Source organism: Aythya ferina (assembly GCF_964211825.1).
Source record: "Aythya ferina genome assembly, chromosome: 2".
Taxonomy (NCBI): domain Eukaryota; kingdom Metazoa; phylum Chordata; class Aves; order Anseriformes; family Anatidae; genus Aythya; species Aythya ferina.
The window spans coordinates 160,643,747-160,668,398 of NC_140297.1; the positions used below are offsets into that span (position 1 = coordinate 160,643,747).

The 24,652-nt window shown below is 67.4% G+C and overlaps 2 protein-coding genes and 1 long non-coding RNA gene across 3 annotated transcripts; 1 reads left to right on the forward strand and 2 right to left on the reverse strand.

Annotated features, from left to right (window-relative positions):
* Positions 1 to 11,097, reverse strand: ADCK5 (aarF domain containing kinase 5). The gene is made up of 15 exons (XM_084508550.1): positions 11,058 to 11,097; positions 9,292 to 9,395; positions 8,632 to 8,772; positions 8,459 to 8,534; positions 6,952 to 7,152; positions 5,613 to 5,753; positions 5,411 to 5,524; positions 5,199 to 5,330; positions 4,177 to 4,260; positions 3,988 to 4,069; positions 3,241 to 3,319; positions 3,046 to 3,137; positions 543 to 795; positions 332 to 448; positions 1 to 237 (listed from the first exon to the last, which is right to left on the reverse strand). The coding sequence occupies exons 1-15, from the start codon at positions 11,073 to 11,075 to the stop codon at positions 132 to 134; spliced, it is 1,740 nt and encodes a 579-aa protein (XP_084364676.1). The 5' UTR covers positions 11,076 to 11,097; the 3' UTR covers positions 1 to 131.
* Positions 2,052 to 3,039, reverse strand: LOC311431255. The gene is made up of 2 exons (XR_014689319.1): positions 2,444 to 3,039; positions 2,052 to 2,402 (listed from the first exon to the last, which is right to left on the reverse strand). It is a non-coding gene; the product is annotated as an uncharacterized lncRNA (long non-coding RNA).
* Positions 11,098 to 12,136: 1,039 nt separating the features above from the next.
* On the forward strand, positions 12,137 to 24,306 carry FBXL6 (F-box and leucine rich repeat protein 6; the record flags this gene model as incomplete). Its single annotated transcript, XM_084510929.1, has 10 exons — positions 12,137 to 12,141; positions 12,748 to 12,933; positions 13,016 to 13,135; positions 13,227 to 13,290; positions 15,209 to 15,340; positions 17,329 to 17,436; positions 17,529 to 17,642; positions 18,926 to 19,157; positions 21,953 to 22,184; positions 24,071 to 24,306. 10 exons carry the CDS (start codon positions 12,137 to 12,139, stop codon positions 24,291 to 24,293), a joined length of 1,416 nt encoding a protein of 471 aa, XP_084367055.1. The 3' UTR covers positions 24,294 to 24,306.
* Between the last annotated feature and the right edge of the window lie 346 nt (positions 24,307 to 24,652).

Here is a 24,652-nt window from a genome sequence, read left to right on the forward strand (position 1 = left end):
TGCGTGTGCTCCGCCGGCCCCTCCGCGGGTGGGGGGGGGGGCGGATTTATTGGGTCGGGGGGCGCATTTATTGGGTAGAGGGGGGGTGTTTATTGGGTTGGGGGGTGGTTTATTGGGGGGGGGTCCTCCCGCTACGCCCGCAGGTACTCGTAGATCTGCTCGCTGTGGGGCAGCAGCCCCCAGGCCGCCAGCAGGCGCAGGACGGAGGCCGTCAGCTTCATGGTGAGGGTCTCCAGCCTGGGCGCGGGGGGGGGGAGGCGTGGGGCAGAAGCTCACCCCCTCCGACCCCCAGGACCCCCCCAGGACCCCCCCCTCATTTTATATTTTTTACCTGAGCGCCACCTCGAACTTGATGCTCTCCCAGGCCACGCGGAGGCTGCGGACGGCGCGGAGCCCCCCGAGCCCGGGGGCGCGCTCCCCGCTCAGCCTCCCCCAGCTCCGCACGGCGCTGCGGGGTGGGCACGGGGGGGACGATTTTAGGGGGCTCCCCGCATCCCCCCGAGCCCACCCCCTCCACCTCCTTTACTCCATCATCCCCTCACCTCTTGGCCATGAGGAAGTAGCGGTCGACCGGGGCCCCCAGCGCCACGTTGATGCTGCGGACGGTGTTGATGTTGCGGAAGACGAGCAGCATGGGCCGGGGCAGGGCGCGCAGCACCCCCATGATGCGCTGGAAGTGGTGGGCGGCCATCTCCTGCATGTAGGCGGCCTCCTCCCGCGTCAGCACGTTGGCCAGGGCCAGCTGCCCCGCGTGCAGCGGGCGCTGCATCAGGATCTCGCAGAAGAGGAAGTAATCTGGGAGGGGGGAGGGGGGGGGAGGGCGCGGCACCCAAGGGGTGGGATTACAGCACCCAAGGGGTGGGTTGAGGCATCCAAGAGTGGGATTATGGCAGCCAAATTGGGGATTAAGGCATCCCGTGGCACCCCGGGGTGGGATTATGGCACCCAAGTGTTGGAGTATGGCACCCAAAGGGGGGATTAAGGCATCCCATTGCACCCCAGGTGGGATTATGGCACCCAAGGGTTGGATTATGGCACCCAAAGGGAGGATTATGGCATCCAAAGGGGGGATTATGGCACCCAAAAGGGGGATTAAGGCATCCCGTGGCACCCCAGGGTGAGATTATGGCACCCAACGGGTGGGTTGAGGCATCCAAGAGTGGGATTATGGCACCCAAATTGGGGATTAAGGCATCCTGTGGCACCCCAGGGTGGGGTTATGGCAACCAAGTGTTGGATTATGGCACCCAAAGGGGGGATTAAGGCATCCTGTGGCACCCCAGGGTGGGATTATGGCACCCAAGTGTTGGATTATGGCACCCAAAGGGAGGATTATGGCACCCAAAGGGGGGATTAAGGCATCCCGTGGCACCCCAGGGTAGGATTATGGCACCCAAGTGTTGGATTATGGCACCCAAGTTGGGGATTAAGGCATCCCGTGGCACCCCGGGTGGGATTATGGCACCCAAGTGTTGGATTATGGTACCCAAAGGGGGGATTATGGCACCCAAAGGGGGGATCAAGGCATCCCATGGCACCCCGGGGTGGGATTATGGCACCCAAGTGTTGGATTATGGCACCCAAAGGGGGGATTATGGCACCCAAAGAGGGGATTAAGGCATCCCGTGGCACCCCAGGGTGGGATTATGGCACCCAAGGGTTGGATTATGGCACCCAAAGGAGGGATTAAGGCATCCCATGGCACCCCGGGGTGGGATTATGGCACCCAAGTGTTGGATTATGGCACCCAAAGGGGGGATTATGGCACCCAAAGGGGGGATTAAGGCATCCCATGGCACCCCAGGGTGGGATTATGGCATCCCGTGGCACCCCAGGGTGGGATTATGGCACCCAAGTGTTGGATTATGGCACCCAAAGGGGGGATTATGACACCCAAAGGGGGGATTAAGGCATCCCGTGGCACCCCGGGGTGGGATTATGGCACCCAAGAGTTGGATTATGGTACCCAAAGGGAGGATTATGGCACCCAAAGGGGGGATTAAGGCATCCCGTGGCACCCCGGGTGGGATTATGGCACCCAAGTGTTGGAGTATGGTACCCAAAGGGGGGATTATGGCACCCAAAGGGTGGATTAAGGCATCCCGTAGCACCCCAGGGTGGGATTATGGCACCCAAGGGGTGGATTGAGGCATCCAAGAGTGGGGTTATGGCACCCAAAGGGGGGATTAAGGCATCCCATTGCACCCCAGGATGGGATTATGGCACCCAAGTGTTGGATTATGGTACCCAAAGGGGGATTATGACACCCAAAGGGAGGATTATGGCATCCAAAGGGGGATTATGGCATCCCACAGCACCCCGGGGTGGGATTATGGCGCCCAAGGGTTGGATTATGACACCCAAAGGGGGGATTAAAGTGCCCAAAGGGGGGATTAAAGTGCCTAAAGGGGGATTATGGCACCCAAATGGGGGATTATGGCACCCAGCAGGGAGGGATTATGGTGCCCCAGGGAGCTGCAGCACGCTGAGGGGCACAGGGAAGGGGGACAGGGCTGTGGCACCTGGGGGGTGGGATTATGGCACCAAAGGTTGGCATTATGGTACCCAAGGGATGGGATTATGGTACCCAAAATTGGTATTATGGCACCCAAGGGATAGGATTATGGCATCAAGGGTTGGGATTATGGTGCCCAGAATTGGGATTACAGCGCCAAAAAATGGGATTATGTCATCAAAGCGTGGAATTACAGCACCCAAAATTGGGATTATGGCACTAAAGGGTGGGATTACTGCACTAAAGGGGTGGGATTATGGCACTGAAGGTTGGGATTACGGCACTCAAGGTTGGGATTACGGCACTAGAAGTGGGATTATGGCACCCAAAATTGGGATTACGGCACTAAGAAGTGGGATTATGGCACCCAAAATTGGGATTACGGCACTAAGAAGTGGGATTATGGCACCCAAAATTGGGATTACAGCTCTAGAAGTGGGATTATGGCACCCAAAATTGGGATTATGGCACTAAAAGGCGGGATTACGGCCCCCAAGGGCTGGGATTACGGCCCCGCGGGGACGCCTCACCCTTGACGCCCAGCTCGGCCGAGCGGCTCCTCATGGCGGCGTCATCGCGCAGCACGATGGCGCGCCACAGCTGGCACAGCGCGCTGCGGTCCCTGCGGGGAGGGGGGGGACACCGGCACCGGCGTTGTCCCCTCGGTGTCCCCTCGGTGTCCCCTCGGTGTCCCCCCGGTGTCCCCGCGGTGTCCCCGTCCTCACCTCTCGCTCAGGAACTCGTAGAGGCCGTGGTCCAGCAGCACGAGCTGCGCCTTCCCGTCGGGGCCGCGCCGCACCAGCACTGCGGGGGGACCGCGGCCGGGTGGCCACGTGTGTCCCCAAATCCCTGTGTCCCCAAATCCCCGTGTCCCCAAATCCCCACGTCCCCAAATCCACGTGTTCCTATGTCCCCATGTCCCTGTGTCCCCATGTCCCCATGTCCGTCCATCCCCGTGTCCCCAAATCCTCATGTCCGTGTCCCCGTGTCCCTGCATCCCCACGTCCCCACGTCCCCAAATCCCCATGTCCCTATGTCCCCGTGTCCCCATGTCCCCAAATCCCTCCACCCTCATGTCCCTAAATCCTCCTGTCCCTGTGTCCCCATGTCCCCATATCCACATGTCCCTATGTCCCCATGTCCCTACATCCCCATGTCCCCAAGTCCCCATGTCCCCAAGTCCCCGTGTCCCCAAGTCCCCATGTCCATGTCCCTCCATCCCCATGTCCCCATGTCCCCAAATCCCCGTGTCCCCAAATCCCCGTGTCCATGTCCCCAAATCCTGTGTGCACCCCCCATGTCCTCACGTCCCCCCGTTCCCATCTTTGTCCCCAAACCCCTGCATCCCCGCATCCCCATGTCCCAATATCCGTGTCCCCACACCCCCTGCCCCCCTGTCCCCGTGTCCCCGTCCCCGTGTCCCCAAATCCCCGTCCCCATGTCCCCAAATCCCCGTCCCCGTGTCCCCGTACCGTTCCCCGGGTGCGGGTCTGCGTGGATGAAGCCGGTGTAGAAAATCTGCTCGGCGAACACCCGGATCAATTTGTCGGCAGCCTGCGGGGACACGGCTGGGTCCCCCAATGTCCCCGTGTCCCCCCCCCATTGTCCCCATGTCCCCATTGTCCCCATTGTCCCCGTTGTCCCCGCGTGACCCCACTCACGTCCTGCAGCCCCAGGCCCTGCCGCCGGATGCCCTCCACGTTGGTGATCTTGCAGCCCTCGCAGTAATCGGCCGTCAGCACCCGCTGGGGACACGGGGGGGACACCAGGGGACACGGGGGGGGGTGACACACACCGGGGGGGTGACACACACCATGGGGGGGGACACACGGGGTCAGCCCATGGCGGGGTCGATGCCACCCCGCTGTCCCCAGGGCTGGATCGTCCCCGGTCCCTGTTCCGTGCGGCGCCCACCCCATAGCCCCTGTCCCCATTGTCCCCATTCCCTGTCCCCACTGTCCCCATTCCCTGTCCCCATTGTCCCCATTGTCCCCTGGTCCCCATTGTATCCAGAGACCCTGCCCCAAATCCCTGTCCCCTGCTCCCCTACAACCCCTGTCCCCTGTCCCCACAGCCCCCGTCCCCCTGTCCCCTTTCCCTCGGTCTCCACCTGTCCCCGTGCCCTGGTCCCAGTGTCCCCACAGCCCCTGTCCCATGGTCCCTGTCCCCTGGTCCCAATTGTCCCACTGTCCCTGTCCCCATTGTCCCACTGTCCCCATCCGCATTATCCCAGTGTCTCATTGTCCCCATTATCCCAGTGTCACTGTCCCCACTGTCCCCTTGTCCCCATTGTCCCCCTGTCCCTGTCCCCACTGTCCTGCAGTCCCCACTGTCCCCCTATACCCATTGTCCCCATGTCCCTGTCCCTGCTGTCCTGCTGTCCCTACTGTCCCTGTCCCCATTGTCCTGCAGTCCTCACTGTCTCCCTATCCCTGCTGTCCCCACTGTCCCTGTCCCACTGTCCCCATTGTCCTGCCATCCCCATTGTCCCCATCCCCATTGTCCCCACTGTCCCCATGTCCCCCCTGCCCCAATCCCCACCCTTTATTCCCACACTCCTGATCCCCCACCCTTCACTCCCCACTGCCCTGCTGCCCCTGTCCCCATGTCCCCATTACCCCCACGCCCCCCATGTCCCCCCCGTGTCCCCACTGTCCCCAAACTGTCCCCAAACTGTCCCCACCTTGCTGCACTTGTCCCAGTGCACGCGCGGCACCACCACGTAGCTGAAGTGCCGCAGGTCGCGGGCGCAGCGCTCGGCGTTCCTCCCCTCGTTCTCAAAGTCCAGCTCCTGCGCCAGCGTCCCCTTCAGGTCCTGGGGGACAATCAGGGAGGGGTTGAGCTGTCCCCACGTGTGTCCCCACCCCCTCCCAGCGCTCCCAGTGCTCCCAGTACCTCCAGCACCCAGCTGAAGCCGAAGCTGGGGTGCATGAACTCCACGATGCGCAGCAGCAGCTGCAGCGTCCGCATGTCGCCGTCGAAGCGGTCGCGCAGGTCGATGTACTGCACCTGGGGGGGGCCGGATACCACCTTCTGCCCCCCCAAAAAACCCCAAAAAAACCCCAAAACCCCCCAAATTTCCCCCCCACACACACACCTTGACGGCCACCGGCGTGCCGTCCTGCAGGGTGGCGCGGTGAACCTGCGCCAGGCTGGCGGCCGCCACGGGCTCGTAGTCGAACTCCTGGAAGAGGTCGGACGCCGTCGTCTGGAAGTCCTCCAGGAACAGCTCGTCCACCTGCGGGCACGGGGGGGACACGGGGGACACGGGGGACACACGGGGGACACACGGGGGGGACACGGGGGAGGACACGGGGGAGGACACGGGGGGGACACGGTTTGGGGAGGAACCCCTCGGTGCCCGCACTGAGCGCGGCGGTGTCGCGGTGATGGAGACCTCGGGGTCCCCGTGCCCATGGGGTCCTCGTGCCCATGGGGTCCTCGTGTCCGTGGTGTCCTCGTGTCTGTGGTGTCCCCGTGCCCATGACCACCACGGTGTCCCCACCCTCGCGGCAGTGCCATCCCCGTGGTGTCCCCATGCCCGTGGTGTCCCCGTGTCCGTGGTGTCCCCGTGATGAGGACCACGGTGTCCTCATGATGGAGACCTCGGGGTCCCCATGCCTGTGGTGTCCCCATGCCCACAGTGTCCCCGTCCCCATGGCAGTGCCATCCCCACAGTGTCCCCATCCCCATGGTGTCCCCATCCCCATGGCAGTGGTGTCCCCATGATCAGGACCATGGTGTCCCCACGATGGAGACCTTGATGTCCCCATGCCTGTGGTGTCCTTGTGTCCGTGGTGTCCCCATGCCCATGACCACCACGGTGTCCCCACCCCCATGGCAGTGCCATCCCCGTGGTGTCCCTGTGCCCGTGGTGTCCCCGTGTCCGTGGTGTCCCCGTGATGAGGACCACGGTGTCCTCATGATGGAGACCTCGGGGTCCCCATGCCCGTGGTGTCCCCATGCCCACGGTGTCCCCGTCCCCATGGCAGTGCCATCCCCATGATGTCCTCGTGTCCATGGTGTCCCCGTGCCCAAGACCACCACGGTGTCCCCATTCCTGTGGCAGTGCCATCCCCGTGGTGTCCCCATCCCCATGGTGTCCCCATGCCCATGGCAGTGGTGTCCCCATGATGGAGACCACGGTGTCCCCATGCCCATGGTGTCCCCATGCCCATGGTGTCCCCATCCCCATGGCAGTGCCATCCCTGTCCCCACCATGTCCCCAACCCCTGGCAGTACCCTCCCCACCCCCTCCCACCCCCCCCCCCTCCCCAACACCCCCTCCCCAGCCCCCCAACCCCACGCTGTGCCACCCCACGCAGCGTCCCCACGGTCCCCACACCCGGAGCCTTGGCACCGCCGTGCACCGGGGGGTCCCCAAACTGCTCCCCCATGGACCGGGACCACCCTGTCCCCTGTCCCTGTCCCCTCACCTCCCGGTGGCCGCGCTGCAGGGCGCGATCCTCCAGCAGGCGCAGGGTGGCGATGTACTCGGGGGGCAGGAGGTGGTTGAAGGCGCAGAGCCCCTGGCCCAGTTTGATGTAGAGCCCCCCGTTGCGCAGCGCCCCCCGCAGCAGCCGCTCGGCCGCCCGCTGGTGGCACCGCGACATCCCCGCCTGGAAGGCCGGGGAGCCCTGGGGGGGGGTTAGGGGGGGCAGGGGGGGTGGGGGGGTGTCAGCAGCCCTAATCCCATCGCTGAACGGATCCACATCCCCAATCCCAATCCCCATCCCCAATCCCAATCCCATCATATCCCAATCCCTCCTTAATCCCATACCATCCCATCCCGTCACTAATCCCATCACCATCCCATCCCCATCCCTAATCCCATCCTAATCCCATCCCACCCCCATCCCATCTCCATTCCCATCCCCATCCCCAATCCCATCCCATCTCCATCCCATCCCTAATCCCATCCCCAATCCCCAACCCATCTCTAATCCCATCCCATCCTCAATCCCATCCCCATCCCATCTCCATCCCATCCCTAATCCCATCCCCACCCCATCCCCAATCCCATCCCCATCCCATCCTTAATCCCATCCCAATCCCATCACTAATCCCATCCTAATCCCATCCCCATCCCTAATCCCATCCTAATCCCATTCCCATCCCCAATCCCGTCCCCATCCCATATCCCCATCCCATCCCATCTCCATCCCATTCCTAATCCCATCCCCACCCCATCCCTAATGCCATCCCCAATCCCATCCCATCCCTAATCCCATCCCACCCCTAATCCCATCCCCATCCCTAATCCCATCCCCATCCCATCCCTAATCCCATCCCAATCCCATCCCTAATCCCATCCCATCCCCAATCCCATTCCTAATCCCACCCCCATCCCAACCCTAATCCCAGCCCATCCCTAATCCCATCCCCAATCCCATCCTATCCCCATTCCCATTCCACCCCCAATCCCCATCCCATCCCCATCTCATCCCCAATCCCATCCCCAATCCCATCCCATCCCTAATCCCATCCCATCCCTAATCCCTAATCCCATCCCCACCCTTAATCCCATCCCTAATGCCATCCCCATCCCATATCCCCATCCCATATCCCCATCCCAGTCCTAATCCCATCCCATCCCCATCCCCAATCCCATCCCATTGTGCCCATCCCAATCCCATCCCCATCCCATCCCCATCCCACCCCCAATCCCATCCCATCCCCAATCCCATCCCATTGTGCCCATCCCCATCCCTAATCCCATCCCATCCCCAATCCCATTCCTAATCCCATCCCCATCCCAACCCTAATCCCAGCCCATCCCTAATCCCATCCTCATCCCATCCCCATCCCACCCCCAACCCCATCCCATCCCTAATCCCATTCCTAATCCCATCCCATCCCATCCTTAATCCCATCCCATCCCAATCCCATCCTTAATCCCATCCCATCCCAATCCCATCCCTAATCCCATCCCCCCCCCCCCACCTCCTCCACCCCCCGCAGCGCCACGTTTGCCGTCCACCAGTAATCCACCGAGATTTCCAGCCCCACCGCCAGCGACCTGGGGGGCGCAAAGCGGGGGAGCTTTCTCAGGGGGGGGGGTGCCCACCCCCCCCAACCCCCCCACGACCCCCCCGGCCCCCCCCCAGTGCCCCCACCTGCCGAATCGTCCCACGCCGTCCAGCAGCAGGCGCAGGCGGCGGCGCTGGGGGGGCTCAGCCCGCAGGTAGCAGCCGGCCCCCAGGGGCAGCGCCAGCCCCAGCCCCACCAGCAGCGGCCGCAGCACCCCCCGGCGCCGTCTGGGGGGGGGGGGAGATGGTCAGGACCCCCCCCCGGCACCGGGACCCCCTCCCGGCACCGGGACCCTCTTCTGGTACCGGGACCCCCTCCTGGCACTGGGACCCCCCCCCGACATCGGGACCCCCCCCCTGGCACCGGGACCCCCTCCTGGCACTGGGACCCCCCCCCGGCACCGGGATCCCCCCCCAAACACCGGGATCCCCTCCCGGCACCGGGACCCCCTCCTGGCACCGGGACCCCCCCCCAGCACCGGGACCCCCTCCTGGCACTGGGACCCCCCCTCCTGGCACCAGGACCCCCCCCCCAGCACCAGGACCCTCTTCTGGTACCGGGACCCCCTCCTGGCACTGGGACCCCCCCCCGACACCGGGACCCCCCCCCTGGCACCGGGATCCCCTCCTGGCACTGGGACCCCCCCCCGGCACCGGGACCCCCCCCCTGGCACCGGGATCCCCTCCTGGCACCGGGACCCCCCCCCGGCACCGGGACCCCCCCCCCCCGTGCCCCCCAGGTCTCACCGTGGGGTCGCGGCGGCTCCGTGCCCGCAGGGACGCGCTGGGGGGGGCCGTGGGGGGGCTCGGCCCCCAAGTAGTGCCGGGGGGGGGCGGCAGCAGAACTGCACCTGGGGGGGGAATAGGCAGCCCTATAGGCAGTCCCATAGCCAGCCCCATAGCCAGCCCCACAGCTAGAGCAATAACCAGCCCCACAGCCGGCCCTATAGCTGGACCCACAGCTGGACCTATAACCAGCCCTATAGCCAGCCCTATAGCCAGCCCCACAGCTAGAGCAATAACCAGCCCCACAGCTGGCCCTATAGCTGGACCCACAGCTGGAACCATGCAAGCCCTATAGCTGGACCTATAACCAGCCTTATAGGCAGCCCTATAACCAGCCCCATAGCTGGACCTACAGCTAGAGCTATAACCAGCCCCACAGCCAGCCCTATAGCTGGACCCGCAGCTGGACCTATAACCAGCCCTATAGCCAGCCCTATAGCCAGCCCCACACCTAGAGTAATAACCAGCCCCACAGCCAGCCCTATAGCTGGACCTGTGCTGGACCCTACAGACAGCCCTATAGCCAGCCCTATAGCTGGACCCACAGCTGGACCCATAGCAGCTGTATAGCTGGGCTCACAGCCAGACCTGTGCCCAGCCCTATAGGCAGCCCCATAGCTGGACCCACAGCTGGACCTATAACCAGCCCTACAGCCAGCCCTATATGTAGCCTATCCCATAGACAACCCTATAGTCTTAGACTTCCACCCTATAGAAGTCTATATACTTCAACCCTATAGTCAGACTTCTAGGCAGTCCTATAGCTGAACCCACAGCTGGAACCATGCTGGCCCTATAGCTGGACCCACAGCTGGACCTATAACCAGCCCTATGGCTAGCCCTATAGCCAGCCCCATAACTGGACCCACAGCTGGACCCATAGCAGCTCTGTAGTGGGACCCAAAGCTGGACCTTTAACCAGCCCTATAAGCAGCCCCATAGCTGGACCCACAGCTGGAACCATGCTGGCCCTATAAGTGGACCCACAGCCAACCCTATAACTGCCCCTATAGCTAGCCCCATAACTAGCCCCATAGCTGGACCCATATCTGGACCCACCGCCGGCCCTATAGCCAGCCCCATAGCTGGACCCACAGCTGGATCTATAGCCAGCCCTATAACCAGCCCTATAGCCAGCCCCATAGCCATCCCCATAGCCAGCCCTATGGGGCCCAGCCCCATAGCTGGACTGAGGGCCAGCCCCATAGCCAGCCCCATAGCCAGCCCCATAGCCAGCCCCACACCCGCCCCCCCCATACCCATTGGGACCCCCCAGCCCGGCCCCACAACAAGCCCCGCCCCCTCAACCAAGCCCCGCCCCCTCCACCAAGCCCCTCCCCCTCCACCAAGCCCCGCCCCCCGGCCCCACACGGGGGGGGGGCAGAGGCCGGGGCCGGGCCCTGGGCTCAGGCTGGGGGGGGGGGGGCCGGGGGGGGGGGTCCCGGAGCGGGGGGGGGAGGGGCCGGGGGGGGTGGGGCCAAGGGGGGGACCCGGGGGGGGCTCCGGGGGGGGAGGGGCGGGGGGGGGATTCCGTTGGGGGCGTTGCGGGGGGGGCGCGGGGGGGTCCCGGGACGTCCCCAACGACCCCGAGGGGGTCCCGGGGGGGTCCCCAAATTGGGGGGGTCCCCGGGGTGGGGGGAGGGGGCGGGGGGCGGGGCCGAGGGGGGATCCCCGGGGGGGGGTTTCCCCGGGGGGGGGGTCCCCGGGGGGTCCCGGCGCGCGCTCACCGTCCGCCGCAGCCCCATGTCCGCTGCCAGGCCACGCCCCCTGCCGCCAGGCCACGCCCCCCGCGCGCTCCCATTGGCCCGCCCGCCCTCCCGGCCCCGCCCCCCGCGGCGCGCGGGCAGCGGGGAGGGGCGGGGCGGCCCCGCCCCCTCCCCGCGGTCCGCGCGCCGATTGGTCGGGGAGGGGAGGAGGGGGCGTGGCTCGGGCCCCGCCTCCCGCGGCTCCCGCCGGGCGCGCCGATTGGCTGCGGGCGAGGATGGCCCGAGGGGGCGGGGCCGGGGCCACGTGGGGGGCGCGGGTCACGTGCGGGGGCGGCGGGGGCGGGTCACGTGGGGGCGGCCCGAGGGGGGGGGGACGGGGGGGGGGGTCTGGGGGAGGTCACGTGGGGCTGGGGGGGGAATCCCCGGGGGGCGGGGCCGGGGCGGCCACGTGGGGAGGGGGCGGGGCCTCCAAGGGGACCCCCCCGGGCGGGGGCACCCCAGGACCCCCCCGGGGACCCCCCCCTCGGGGACCCCCCCCCGGTGCCTCCCCCCCCTTCCCGGGTCCCCCCCCTCTGGCCCCGCCCCCCTCTGGCCCCGCCCCCGGCCCCGCCCCCTTCAAGATGGCTGCGGGAGAGCGGCGGCGGCCACGGGACCCCCGGTACTGGGGGGGGGGGGATGGGACCCATGGGGGGGGGCTATGGGGCAGGGCTATGGGGCAGGGCTATGGGGCCGGGGGTCTGACCATGGGGCAGGGCTGGGGGCTGCTTGGGGGGCTGGGAGTGGGGCTGGGGGGCTGGGGTTGGGGTTGGGGGGCTGGCTATGGGGCAGGGGGCTGGGGGTTGTGGGGCTGGCCATGGGTCCGGCTGTGGGGCTGGTTGTGGGGCTGGTTGTGGGGCAGGGCTGGGGGGCAGGGCTGTGGGGCTGGCCATGGGGCTGGGGAGTGGGGCTGGGGGCTGTGGGGCTGGCCATGGGTCCGTCTGTGGGGCTGGTTGTGGGGCTGTGGGGCAGGGCTGGGGGCTGCTTGGGGGGCTGGGAGTGGGGCTGGGGTGTGGGGCTGTGGGGCTGACCGTGGGGCCGGCTGTGGGGCTGGGGGTCTGACCATGGGGTAGGGCTGGGGGCTGCTTGGGGGGCTGGATGTGGGGCTGGGGTGTGGGGTGAGCTGTGGGGCTGGAGTCTTGACTATGGGTCTGGTTGTGGGGCTGGCTGTGGGGCTGGCCATGGGTCCGTCTGTGGGGCTGGCTGTGGGGCAGGACCATGGGGCTGGCTATGGGGCTGGGGGCTCAGCTGGGGGCTGGGGGGGCTGGCTGTGGGGCTGGGGGTCTGTCCATGGGGCTGGCTGTGGGGCAGGGCTGTGGGGCTGGGGGGGTGGCTATGGGGCCAGCTGTGGGTCCGGCTGTGGGTCCGGCTGTGGGGCTGGCTATGGGGCTGGGGGGGCTCAGCTGAGGGGGCTGGGGGGGGGCTGACCATGGTGCTGGCCATGGGGCAGGGCAGTGGGGCTGGGGGGTCCATCCACGGGTGCGACCCCCCCCCCCCCCCCTTACCCCCTTCCCCCCCCACCCCCCAGCCCCCGTTCTCGCCCCCCCCGCCCTCGCCGCCGCCGCCGCCGCCCCCCCCCAGCCCCGGAGGAGCTTTTGGGGACCCCCCCGGGGCTGCTGCTGCTCCTCCCGGGGGCTCGGACCCCACCCAGGACCCCCCCCAGGACCCCCCCCAGGACCTCCCCGAGACCCAGACAGAGCTCGGGGTGTCCCCCCCACCCCCCCCCCTTTGCTGGGCCCCCCCCCTCCCCTCCCCAAAATTGCCCCCCCGATATTTGGGGGGCTCGGCTGCCGCTGCCGCTGCTGCTGCGCGTCCTGGGGGCGGCCGTGGAGCAGGAGGGGGCCGTGCCCCTGCTCTGCAGGTGGGTGACAAATTATGGGGGGGGGGTCACGGGGGGGGGGCAGGACCCCCCCTAAACCTGTGACCCCCCCCCCCCACCCTAGGGTGTCCCTGGTGTGCCGCCTGTGGCACCGCGCCGCCGCCGAGCCGGGGCTGTGGCAGCGCCTGGCCCTGGGACCCTGCCGGGACCCCCAGGCCGTGGCCACGAGGTTGGGGGCTGGAAGGTGAGGGGGGGGGGGGTGGGGGTGGGGACACCCCCCGGTGTCACCTCCTGGTGTCACCCAGCCCCCTGTCCCCTCCTCGTCCCCCCCCCAGGCTGTGCCGGCTGCGGGAGCTCAGCCTCAGCCAGTGGCTGCGCGGTGTCCCCGAGGTGCTGCAGGTGGGTGCCCTGACCCCCCCCATGGCCCCATGGCCCCCCCGTGTCCCCATGGCCCCCCCATGGCCCCCATGCCCCCCCCATGTCCCTGTGGCCCCCCCGTGTCCCCACATGACCCCCCCTACATCTCTGTGCCCCCCCATTGCCCCCCATGTCCCTGTGTCCCCCCATGTCCCCTTTGTGCCCCCATGTCCCCCCCGTGTCCCTCCCCATGGCCCCCCCATGGCCCCCCACGTCCCTGTGTCCCCTCTGTGTCCCCCATGGCCCCCCATTGCCCCCCATGGCCCTGTGTCCTCCCCATGTCCCCCACCTGTCCCCTCCATGTCCCCCCTATATCCCCCACATCCCCCCCATGTCCCCCCCCATGTCCCCACATGGCCCCCCATGGCCCTGTGTCCTCCCCATGTCCCCCCCGTGTCCCCTACATGACCCCCCGTGTCCCCCCCTGTATCCCTCCCCTGTGTCCCCCCGTGTCCCCACATGACCCCCCCGTGTCCCCGTGTCCCCTCTGTGCCCCCCCATGTCCCCGTGTCCCCCACATGGCCCCCCATGTCCCTGTGTCCTCCCCATGGCCCCCCCCGTCCCCACATGACCCCCCCATGTCCCCGTGTCCCCTCTGTGCCCCCCCATGTCCCTGTGTCCTCCCCATGTCCCTGCCATTTCCCCACATGGCCCCTCTGTGGCCCCCCCATGTCCCCCACGTGTCCCCCCATGTCCCCTCTGTGTCCCCACATGGCCCCCCCATTGACGCCATATCCCGTGTCCCCCCCCGTCCCCACATGACCCCCGCTACGTCCCCGTGTCCCCTCTGTGCCCCCACATGTCCCTCCCATGTCCCCACTTGTCCCCCCATGTCCCTGTGTCCCCACATGACCCCCATGTCCCCCCATATGCCCCCACATGGCCCCCCCATGTCCCCACGTACCCCCCGTGTCCCCCCCACGTCCCCTTTGTGCCCCCCCGTCCCTGCCATGTCCCCACATGGCCCCTCCGTGTCCCCATGTCCCCCCCCCCATGTCCCCCCCCGTGCCCCACATCCCCCTGTCCCTGTAGGACACCCCCCTGTGTCCCCCCACACCCCCATGTCCCCATAGGACACCCCCATGTCCCTGTGTCCCCCCCGTGTCCCCCTGTCCCCATGGTGCTGGTGGTGAGAGCAGCCCCCCCGCCCCCCGTGTCCTCATGGCCCTGTGCCCCCCCCCAGTGTCCCCCCATCCCAACATGTCCCCATGTGTCCCAGTGTCCCCAGGTGTCCCCCCATGCCCCCCCATCCCCAAATCCACGTGTCCCAGCGTCCCCACGTCCCCACACCCCCCCCCGCCCCCTGGTGTCCCCGTCCCCCCAGATGTCCCCAGGTGCCCCCCGGTGTCCCCTCACCCCCCAGGTGTCCCCCCTAGATGTCCCCTCACCCCTGTGCCCCCCCCCCCGGTGTCCCCTCACCCCCCAGATGTCCCCAGGTTCCCCCAGGTGTCCCCTCACCCCCGTGCCCCCCCGGTGTCCCTGTCCCCCCCGGTGTCCCCTCACCCCCCAGGTGTCCCCAGGTGCCCCCTCACCCCTGTGCCCCCCCAGGTGTCCCCTCACCCCCCAGATGTCCCCAGGTGTCCCCTCATCCCCCGTGCCCCCACATGTCCCCAGGTGCCCCCCCATGTCCCCCCATCCCCAAATCCATGCGTCCTATTGTCCCCATGTCCCCGCACCCCCCCTGCCTCCTGGTGTCCCTGACCCCCCAGGTGTCCCCTCACCCCCCAGGGGCCCCCTCACCCCCGTGCCCCCCAGGTGTCCCCGCACCCCCCACATGTCCCCAGGTGCCCCCAGGTGTCCCCTCACCCCCGTGCCCCCCCAGTGTCCCCTCACCCCCCAGCTGTCCCCCGGTGCCCCCAGGTGCCCCCTCACCCCCTCACCCCCCCGGTGCCCCCCCCAGGCGCTGGCGGCCTCGTGTCCCCTGCTGTCCTCGCTGCGCCTCCGCCACTGCCGCGGGGTCACCGCCGCCGCCCTCTGCGCCCTCGGCGCCCGCTGCCCCCGGCTGCACAGCCTGGACCTGCAGGGGACACAGGTGGGGGGGGCAGGGGGGGCATGGGGGGGCATGGGGGGGTCATAGGGGGCATGGGGGGGCACGGGGGGCATGGGGGGGCACGGGGGGCATGGGGATATGGGGGGGTCATGGGGGGACGTGGGGGTCATGGGGATGTGGGGGGTCATGGGGATGTGGGGGGGACATGGGGCGGTATGGGGGGGCATGGGGGGGCATGGGGATATGGGAGGGGGGGGCATGGGGGTCATAGGGGACATGGGGGGGCATGGGGATATGGGAGGGGGGATGTGGGGACATGGGGGACACATGGGGATGTGGGGGGGGACTTGGGGGACATGGGGGTCATGGGGATATGGGAGGGGGGGGCACAGGGGTCATGGAGGGGCATGGGGGGTCATGGGAATATGGGAAGGGGGGCATGGGGGTCATGGGGATATGGAGGGGGGGCATGGTGGTCATAGGGGGTCATGGGGGATCATGGGGATATGGGGGGGGACGTGGGGACATAGGGGACACATGGGGATGTGGGGGGGGACTTGGTGTGGGGGGGGACGTGGGGGTCATAGGGGACATGGGGGGGCATGGGGATATGGGAGGGGGGATGTGGGGACATGGGGGACACATGGGGATGTGGGGGGGGACTTGGGGGGACATGGGGGTCATAGGGGGCATGGGGGGCATTGGGGACATGGAGGGTCATGGGGGGGCATGGGGATGTGTGTGGGGGGGCATGGGGGTCATAGGGGTCATGGGGGGTCATGGGGGACATGGGGATATGGGAGGGGGATGTGGGGGTCGTAGGGGACACGTGGGGATGTGGGGGGGGACGTGGGGGGGCATGGGGGGCATGGGGGTCATAGGGGGCATGGGAAACATGGGGGGGTCATGGGGGGTCATGGGGATGTGGGGGGGGACATGGGGGACATGGGGGGTCACGGGGGTCATAGGGGTCATGGGGATATGGGAGGGGGGCATGGGGATCATAGGGGACATGGGGGGGCATAGGGGTCATAGGGGACATGGGGGGGCATGGGGATGTGTGTGGGGGGGCATGGGGGTCATGGGGGGGCATGGAGGACGTGGGGGGGGATGTGGGGGTGTGTGGTGGGGCATGGGGGTCATAGGAGACATGGGGGTCATGGGGATATGGGGGGGGACATGGGGGGTCATGGGGATATGGGAGGGGGGCATGGGGGTCATAGAGGACATGGGGGGCATGGGGGTCATGGAGATATGGGAGGGGGGATGTGGGGACATAGGGGACACATGGGGACGTGGGGGTGTGTGGGGGGGACGTGGGGGTGTGCGCGGGGGCATGGGGGGTCATGGGGATATGGGAGGGGACATGGGAGGTCATGGCGGTCATGGGGGGGCATGGGGGGGCATGGGGATATGGGAGAGGGGATGTGGGGACATAGGGGACACATGGGGATGTGGGGGACACAGGGGGCATGGGGATGTGGGGGGGGGGATGTGGGGGTCATAGGGGACACATGGAGGTGTGGGGGTACACGTGGGGACACACATGGGGATGTGGGATGGGGACATGGGGGTCGTAGGGGACACATGAGGCCTGGGGGGACATGTGCGGATGTGGGGGACATGGGGACATGGGACAGGGGACATGTGGGGACATAGGGGACACAGAGATGTGTGGGGACATGGGATTTAGGGGGACACGGGGGGGTGTGGGGGGACACAGGGGACATGGGGATGTGGGAGGGGGGATGTGGGGGTCATAGGGGACACGTGGGGGCCTGGGGGGACATGTGGGGGACATGGGGACACAGGGGGGCATGAGGGTATGGGATGGGGACACATAGGGACATAGGGGACATGGGGGGACACGTGGGGGTGCGGGGGGGACACGGGGGACATGGGGACGTGGGGGTGCGGGGGGGACGCATGGGAAGGACACGGGGGAAGATGTGGGGCCATGGGGAGGCCATGGGGGTGACGGGGGGGGGTTATGGGGCCGTGGCCCCCCCCCCCTTGGTGCTGCCCCACAGGTGGAGGCCGGGGCCGTGCCCAAGTTCCTGGGGGTGGGGGGCGCGAGGCTGCGCCGCCTGTGGCTGAGCTGCGGCCCCCGCACCAGCGCCGTGCTGGCATCGCTGGCGGTGAGTGGGGGACATTTGGGGACATTTGGGGGGGGGGGGGTCCCGGCAGTGCCGTCACCACCCCCCCCAAACCCCCCCCCGTGTCCCCATAGGGGGGGAGCTGCCCCCAGCTGCAGCTGCTGGAGGTGGACGGGGGGCGGCAGCGCAGCCCCCACCCGCTGCAGGTCCCCGTGGAGCAGCTGCAGGCGGCCTGCACACAGCTGCAGGTACCCCCCCCCCCCCCCGTGGGTACCCCCCCCCTGGGCACCCCCCCCAGGCACCCACCCGTAGGCAGCCCCCCCATGGGCACCCACCCATTGGGGTCCCACCCATGGGGTCCTCTCCATGGAGCACCCACCTATGGGGTGACCCCCCCCACCCATGGGCACCCTTCTGGGGGGCTCCCACCCATGGGGCACCCATAGGACACCCCTCCTAGGCTCCCACCCACAGGGCTCCCACCCAAGGGACTCCCCCCGTGGGCTCCCTCCCACCCATGGGGCACCCACCCACAGACAGCCATTCGTGGGGCTCCCCCCCAGGTCCCTCACCCATGAGACCCCCACCCACGGGGCACCCACCTGAGAAGCTCCCACCCATGGGCCCCCCACCCAAGGGACTCCCCCCATGGGCTCCCTCCCACCTATGGGGCACCCACCCATGGACACCCCTCTGTGGGTCTCCCCCCCTGACCCCCCACCCATGGGCCCCCCACCCATGAGACCCCCACCCATGGGGCACCCACCTGCAAAACTCCTACCCCTGGGCTCCCACCTGTGGGCCCCCCACCCAAGGGACTCCACCTGTGGGCTCTCCCCCAGGCCCCCCACCCATGGGCCCCCCACTCATGGACACCCCTCTGTGAGGCTCCCCCCGTGACCCCCCACCCATGGGTGATCTCCCACCCATGAGACACCCGCCCATGGGGCACCCACCTGAGAAGCTCCCACCCGTGGGCCCCCCACCCAAGGGACTCCCCCCGTGGGCTCCCTCCCACCCATGGGGCACCCATCAGTGGGTCACCCACCCATGGACACCCCTCTGTGGGTCTCCCCCCCTGAACCCCCACCCATGGGTGATCTCCCACCCATGGGGCACCCACCCACGGACACCCATCTGTGGGGCTCCCCCCCGACCCCCCACCCATGGGTCCCCACTCTTGGGGCACCCACCTGCAAAGCTCCCACCCATGGGCCCCCCACCCAAGGGACTCCCCCTGTGTGCTCCCTCCCACCCATGGGGCACCCACCCATGGACACCTCTCTATGGGGCCCCCCCCAGGCCTCCCACCCATGGGTGATCTTCCACCCATGGGGCACCCACCCACGGACACCCCTCTGTGGGGCTCCCCCCCGACCCCCCACCCATGGGTCCCCACCCTTGGGGCACCCACCTGCAAAACTCCCACCCATGGGCCCCCCACCCATGGACACCCCTCTGTGGGGCTCCCCCCTGACCCCCCACCCATGGGTGATCTCCCACCCATGGGACCCCCCCATGCGCCCCCCAGGTGCTGCGTCTGCTGAACGTCTCCTGGTGGCCCCGTGCGGCCCCGCGGTCGCCGCTGGCCCCGGGCTTCCCGCAGCTGCAGGAGCTGAGCCTGGCCACGGCCACCGGCGGCGGTGGCACCGGGGACGCCGTCCTGCAGCGCCTGCTGCGCGCCTCCCCCCGCCTGCGCCTCCTCGACCTGCGCGGCTGCGCCCGCGTCTCGCCGCGCGCCCTGCTCAGCCTGCCCTGCGCCGGTGAGAGCTGGGGGCACGGGGTGGGGTGGGGTGGGGTGGGATGGGGTGGGATGGGATGGGGTGTGTTGGTTGGGTTGGGTGGGCTGCACCGTGCCATTTTGGCTGTGCCGTGCTAGGCTGGGCTGTGCCATGCCGTGCCGTGCCATGCTGGTTGTGTTGATTGGGCTCTACCATGACATTTGGGCTGTGCCAGGCTGTGCCGTGCTGTGCCATGCCACGCTGTACCATGTTGGTTGTGTTGGTTGGGCTCTATCATGACATTTTGGCTGTGCCAGGCCGGGCTGGGCCATGCCATGCCACGTTGGTTGGGTTGGGTGGGTGGCACTGTGCCATTTTGGCTGTGCCATGCTGTGCTGTGCCGTGCCAGGCTGTGCCATGTTGTACCACATTGGTTGGGTTGGTCGGGCTCTACCGTGCCATTTGGGCTGTGCCGGGCTGTGCCGTGCCATGCTGGTTGTGTTGGATGGGCTCTACCATGCCATTCGGGCCGTGCCATGCCATGCCACGTTGGTTGTGTTGGGTGGGTGGCACTGTGACATTTTGGCTGTGCCATGCCGTGCCGTACCACGTTGGTTGTGTTGGTCAGGCTCTACCGTGCCATTTTGGCTGTGCCAGGCTGTGCCATGCCATGCTGTACCATGTTGGTTGTGTTGGGTGGGCTGCACTGTGCCATTTTGGCTGGGCCGTGCTAGGCTGTGCTGTTCCATGCTGTGCTGTGCCATGTTGTACCATGTTGGTTGTGTTGGGCTAGCTGTGCCGTGCCATGTTGGTTGTGTTGGACGGGCTCTACCATGCCATTTTGGCTGTGCTGTGCCATGCCAGACTGTGCCGTGCCAGGCTGTGCCATGTTGTATCACATTGGTTGTGTTGGATGGGCTGCACCATGACATTTTGGCTGTGCCATGTTGTACCACGTTGGTTGTGTTGGTTGGGCTCTACCATGCCATTTTGGCTCTGCTGTGCTGTGCCGTGCCGTACCACGTTGGTTGTGTTGGGTGGGTGGCACCGTGCCATTTGGGCTGTGCCGTGCCATCCTACATTGGTAGTGTTGGTCGGGCTCTACCGTGCCATTTGGCTGTGCTGTGCTGTGCCGTGGCAGGCTGTGCCGTGACATTCCGTGCCACGTTGGTTGTGTTGGTCGGGCTCTATCGTGACATTTTGGCTGTGCCAGGCCGGGCTGGGCCATGCCATGCCACATTGGTTGTGTTGGTCGGGCTCTACTGTGCCATTTTGGCTGTGCCATGCTGTGCTGTGCCATGCCAGGCTGTGCCATGCCGTACCACGTTGGTTGTGTTGGGTGGGCTGCACCGTGCCATTTTGGTTGTGCCATGCTAGGCTGGGCTGTGCCAGGCTGTGCCGTGCCACATTGGTTGTGTTGGACGGGCTCTACCATGACATTTTGGCTGTGCTGTGCCAGGCTGTGCCATGCTGTGCCATGCCACACTGTACGACATCGGTTGTGTTGGGTGGGCTGCACCATGCCATTTGGGCTGTGCCATGCCATGCCACATTGGCTGTGTTGGTCGGGCTCTGCTGTGCCAGGCTGGGCCATGTTGTGCCACGTTGGTTGTGTTGGTTGGACTCTACCATGCCATTTTGACTGTGCCATGCCAGGCTGTGCTATGCCAGGCTGTGCCGTGCCATACCACGTTGGTTGTATTGGTCAGCCTGTACCATGCCATTTGGGCTGTGTCATGCTAGGCTGTGCCATGCCACATTGGTTGTGTTGGTCAGGCTCTACCATGCCATTTTGGCTGTGCCATGCCAGGCTGTGCCATGTCAACCACCTCATGTCGGCTTTGCCGTGCCAACCATGCTGTGCCAACCGTGCCATGCTGGCTGTGCCGTGCTGTGCCACGCCATGCTGGCTGCACCACCTCAATCACCCCATGTTGGCCCTGCTGTGCCATGCTGTGCCGTGCCATGCCAACCACACTGTGCCAACTGTGCCATACCAACCACACCACAGCATGCCATATCCACGGTGCCACACTGTGCCACACCATGCTGTGCCACGCTGTGCCAACCACTCCATGCTAAGTGTGCCACATTGACCACGCCATGCCATGCCATATCCGTGGTGTCATGCCACGCCGTGCCATGCCAACCACACCATGCCAACTGTGCCGTGTTGTCCACACTGTGCCATGTCATATCCATGGTGCCACGCTGTGCCACACCGTGCTGTGCCACTCTGTGCCAACCACTCCATGCCACCTGTGCCACATTGGCCACACCACGCCATGCCATATCCATGGCGCCACGCTGTGCCATGCCAAGTGTGCCAACCACACCATGCCAACCGTGCCATGTTGACCACACCACGCAACGCCATATCCATGGTGCCATGCCGTGCCATGCCAACCATGCCATGTTGACCACACCATGCCACGCCATATCCATGGTGCCACACCGTGCCATGCCATGCCATATCCATGGTGCCGTGCCGTGCCATGCCATGCCAACCACACCATGCCAACTGTGCCACATTGGCCACACCATGCCATGCCATATCCATGGCGCCACGCTGTGCCATGCCAACTGTGCCATGTCGTCCACACCATGCCATGCCATGCCATATCCATGGTGTCATGCTATGCCATGCTGTGCCAACCACACCGTGCCATGCCATGCCATATCCACGGTGCCGTGCCGTGCCGTGCTGTGCCACGCTGTGCCAACCACCCCGTGCCACTCCATGCCATATCCACGGTGCCGCGCCGTGCCGTGCCACCCCGTGCCCCTCGCACCAACCCCATGCACCCCGCGCTGACCCCTTCGCCCCCTCCCCGCAGACCTGGAGCAGCTGCACCTGGGGCTGCACTGCAGCGCCTGCGCCCCCCCCAGAGCCCCCCAGGGCTGCGCGGCGCTGGCCTGGCGCTGGCGGCACAGCCTGCGGGAGCTCGACCTGGCCGGGCTCTGCTTCGGCGAGCAGGACCTGGCGCAGGCCCTGGCAGCTTTCGGGCCCGGCGCCCCCCTGCGCTCCCTCGACCTGGCCGGCACCAGGGTGGCCCCCGAGGCGCTCAGGTGAGGATGGGACCCCCCTCGGGAATGGGGTGGGGGTCCCCGTCCCCGGGTGCTTGGGAGGGGTCTGGGGGTCCACATCATGGAGGGTCTGAGGGTCCCTATGGGGTCCAGGTGCTCCCATCCTGGAGGGTCTGGGGGTCCCTGGGGGGTCTGGGTGTCCCCAACTTTGGGTACTGGGGGGGGTCTGAAGGTCCCTATGGGGTCCGGGGGTCCCCATCCTTGGGTACTGGGGAGGGGTCTGGGGGTCCCTGTCCCCGGGTGCTTGGGAGGGGTTTGGGGGTCCCCATCCTGTGGGTCTGGGGGTCCCTGGGGGGTCTGGGTGTCCCCGACTTTGGGTACTGGGGAGGGGTCTGGGGGTCCCTGTCCCCAGGTGCTTGGGAGGGGTCTGGGGGTCCTTGGGGGTCCGGGTGCTCCCATCCTGGGGGGTCTTGGGGTCCCTGGGGGGTCTGGGGGTCCTCATCTTTGGGTACTGGGGAGGGGTCTGGGGGTCCCCATCCCCAGGTGCTTGGGAGGGGTCTGGGGGTCCACATCATGGAGGGTCTTGGGGTCCCTGGAGGGTCTGGGTGTCCCCGTCTTTGGGTACTGGGGAGGGGTCTGGGGGTCCCCATCCTGGAGGTCTGGGGGTCCCTGGGGGGTCTGGGTGTCCCCGACTTTGGGTACTGGGGAGGGGTCTGGGGGTCCCCATCCTGGAGGGTCTTGGGGTCCCTGGGGGGTCTGGGGGTCCCCATCCTTGGGTCCCTGGGGGGGGCTGAGGGTCCCTATGGGGTCCAGGTGCTCCCATCCTGGGGGGGTCTTGGGGCCCCTGGGGGGTCCGGGGGTCCCCATCCTTGGGTATAGGGGGGGGGGTCTGGGGGTCCCTGTCCCCAGGTGCTTGGGAGGGGTTTGGGGGTCCCCATCCTGTGGGTCTGGGGGTCCCTATGGGGTCTGGGTGCCCCCATCTTTGGGTACTGGGGAGGGGTCTGGGGGTCCCCATCCTGGGGGTCTGGGGGTCCCTGGGGGGTCTGGGTGTCCCCGACTTTGGGTACTGGGGAGGGGTCTTGGGGTCCCTGGGGGGTCTGGGGGTCCCCATCCTTGGGTGCTGGGGGGGGCTGAGGGTCCCTATGGGGTCCAGGTGCCCCCATCCTGGGAGGGTCTTGGGGTCCCTGGGGGGTCCGAGGGTCCCCGTCTTTGGGTACTGGGGAGGGGTCTGAGGGTCCCCGTCCCGAGGTGCTTGGGAGAGGTCTGGGGGTCCCCATCCTGGAGGGTCTTGGGGCCCCTGGGGGGTCTGGGGGTCCCCATCTTTGGGTACTGGGGGGGGGTCTGGGGGTCCCTGTTTGGGGTTTGGGGGGTCTGGGTGTCCCCATCCCGGGGTGTCCCCATCTTCAGATTTTGGGGGGTCCTTGCCTGTGGGTGCTTGGGGGGGACCCCTCTGAGGGGTTGGGGGGGGGGTCCCTGTCCCCATCCCTGGTCACCGGGGGGGGTCCGGGGGTCCCATCCCTGGCTCTGGGGGGGGGGTCCCAGTGTCCCTGTCCCCATCCCTGGGTTCTGGGGGGGGTTCCCAGTGCCCCCACCCCCACCCCTTGGCACTGGGGGTGTCCAGGGGTCCCCTCTCTGTCTCTGGGGGGGGGTCCCCATCCCCATCCCTGGTCACTGGGGGGGTCCGGGGGTCCCATCCCTGGCTCTGGGGGGGGGGGTCCCAATATCCCTGTCCCCATCCAGGGGTTCTGGGGGGGGTCCCAGTGCCCCCCCCCCCACCCCTTGGCACTGGGGCTGTCCGGGTGTCCCCTCCCCGTCTCCGTGCGCTCTCCCCATCCCCACCCTGGGCATTGGGGTGGGCGTTGGGTGCTGCCGTCCCCTGCCCCCCCCCGACCCCCACGACCCCCCCGTGCCCCCCCCGTGCCCCCCAGTGCCCTGCTGCTGCGCTGCCCGTCGCTGCTCTACCTCGATGTCTCCTCGTGCCGCCGCCTGCCCCGCGGCACCAAGCGGGCGCACCGGGGGCGCGGGGAGCTGGGGCGCTGCCTCCGCCTCCTGCTGGGGGCTGGGGTCGTGCCCCGGACCCCCCCAGAGCCCCCCGACCCCCAACAGCTCCCCCACAGCCCCCCCGAGCTGCCCTGGGCGGCCAGGCAATAAAAATGGGGTTGGGACCCCGGGACTCGTGTCCGTGTGCGCCCTGGGGTGGCGGCCGGCACCCTGAGCCCACAGCTGGGTGCCTGGCCCCATTGCGCCCAGACCAGTGTCCCCATCCCAGTGTCCCTGTCCCATTGTGCTCATCCCAGTGTCCCCATCCCAGTGTCCCCATCCCATTGTGCCCGTCCCAGTGTCCCCATCCCAGTGTCCCTGTCCCATTGTACCCATCCCAGTGCCCATCCCCATCCCATTGCGCCCCCATGTCCCCATCCCCTTGTACCCATCCCAGTGCCCGGCACCATGTCCCCATCCCATTGTACCTGTCCCAGTGCCTGTCCCCATCCCACTGTGCCTGTCCCAGT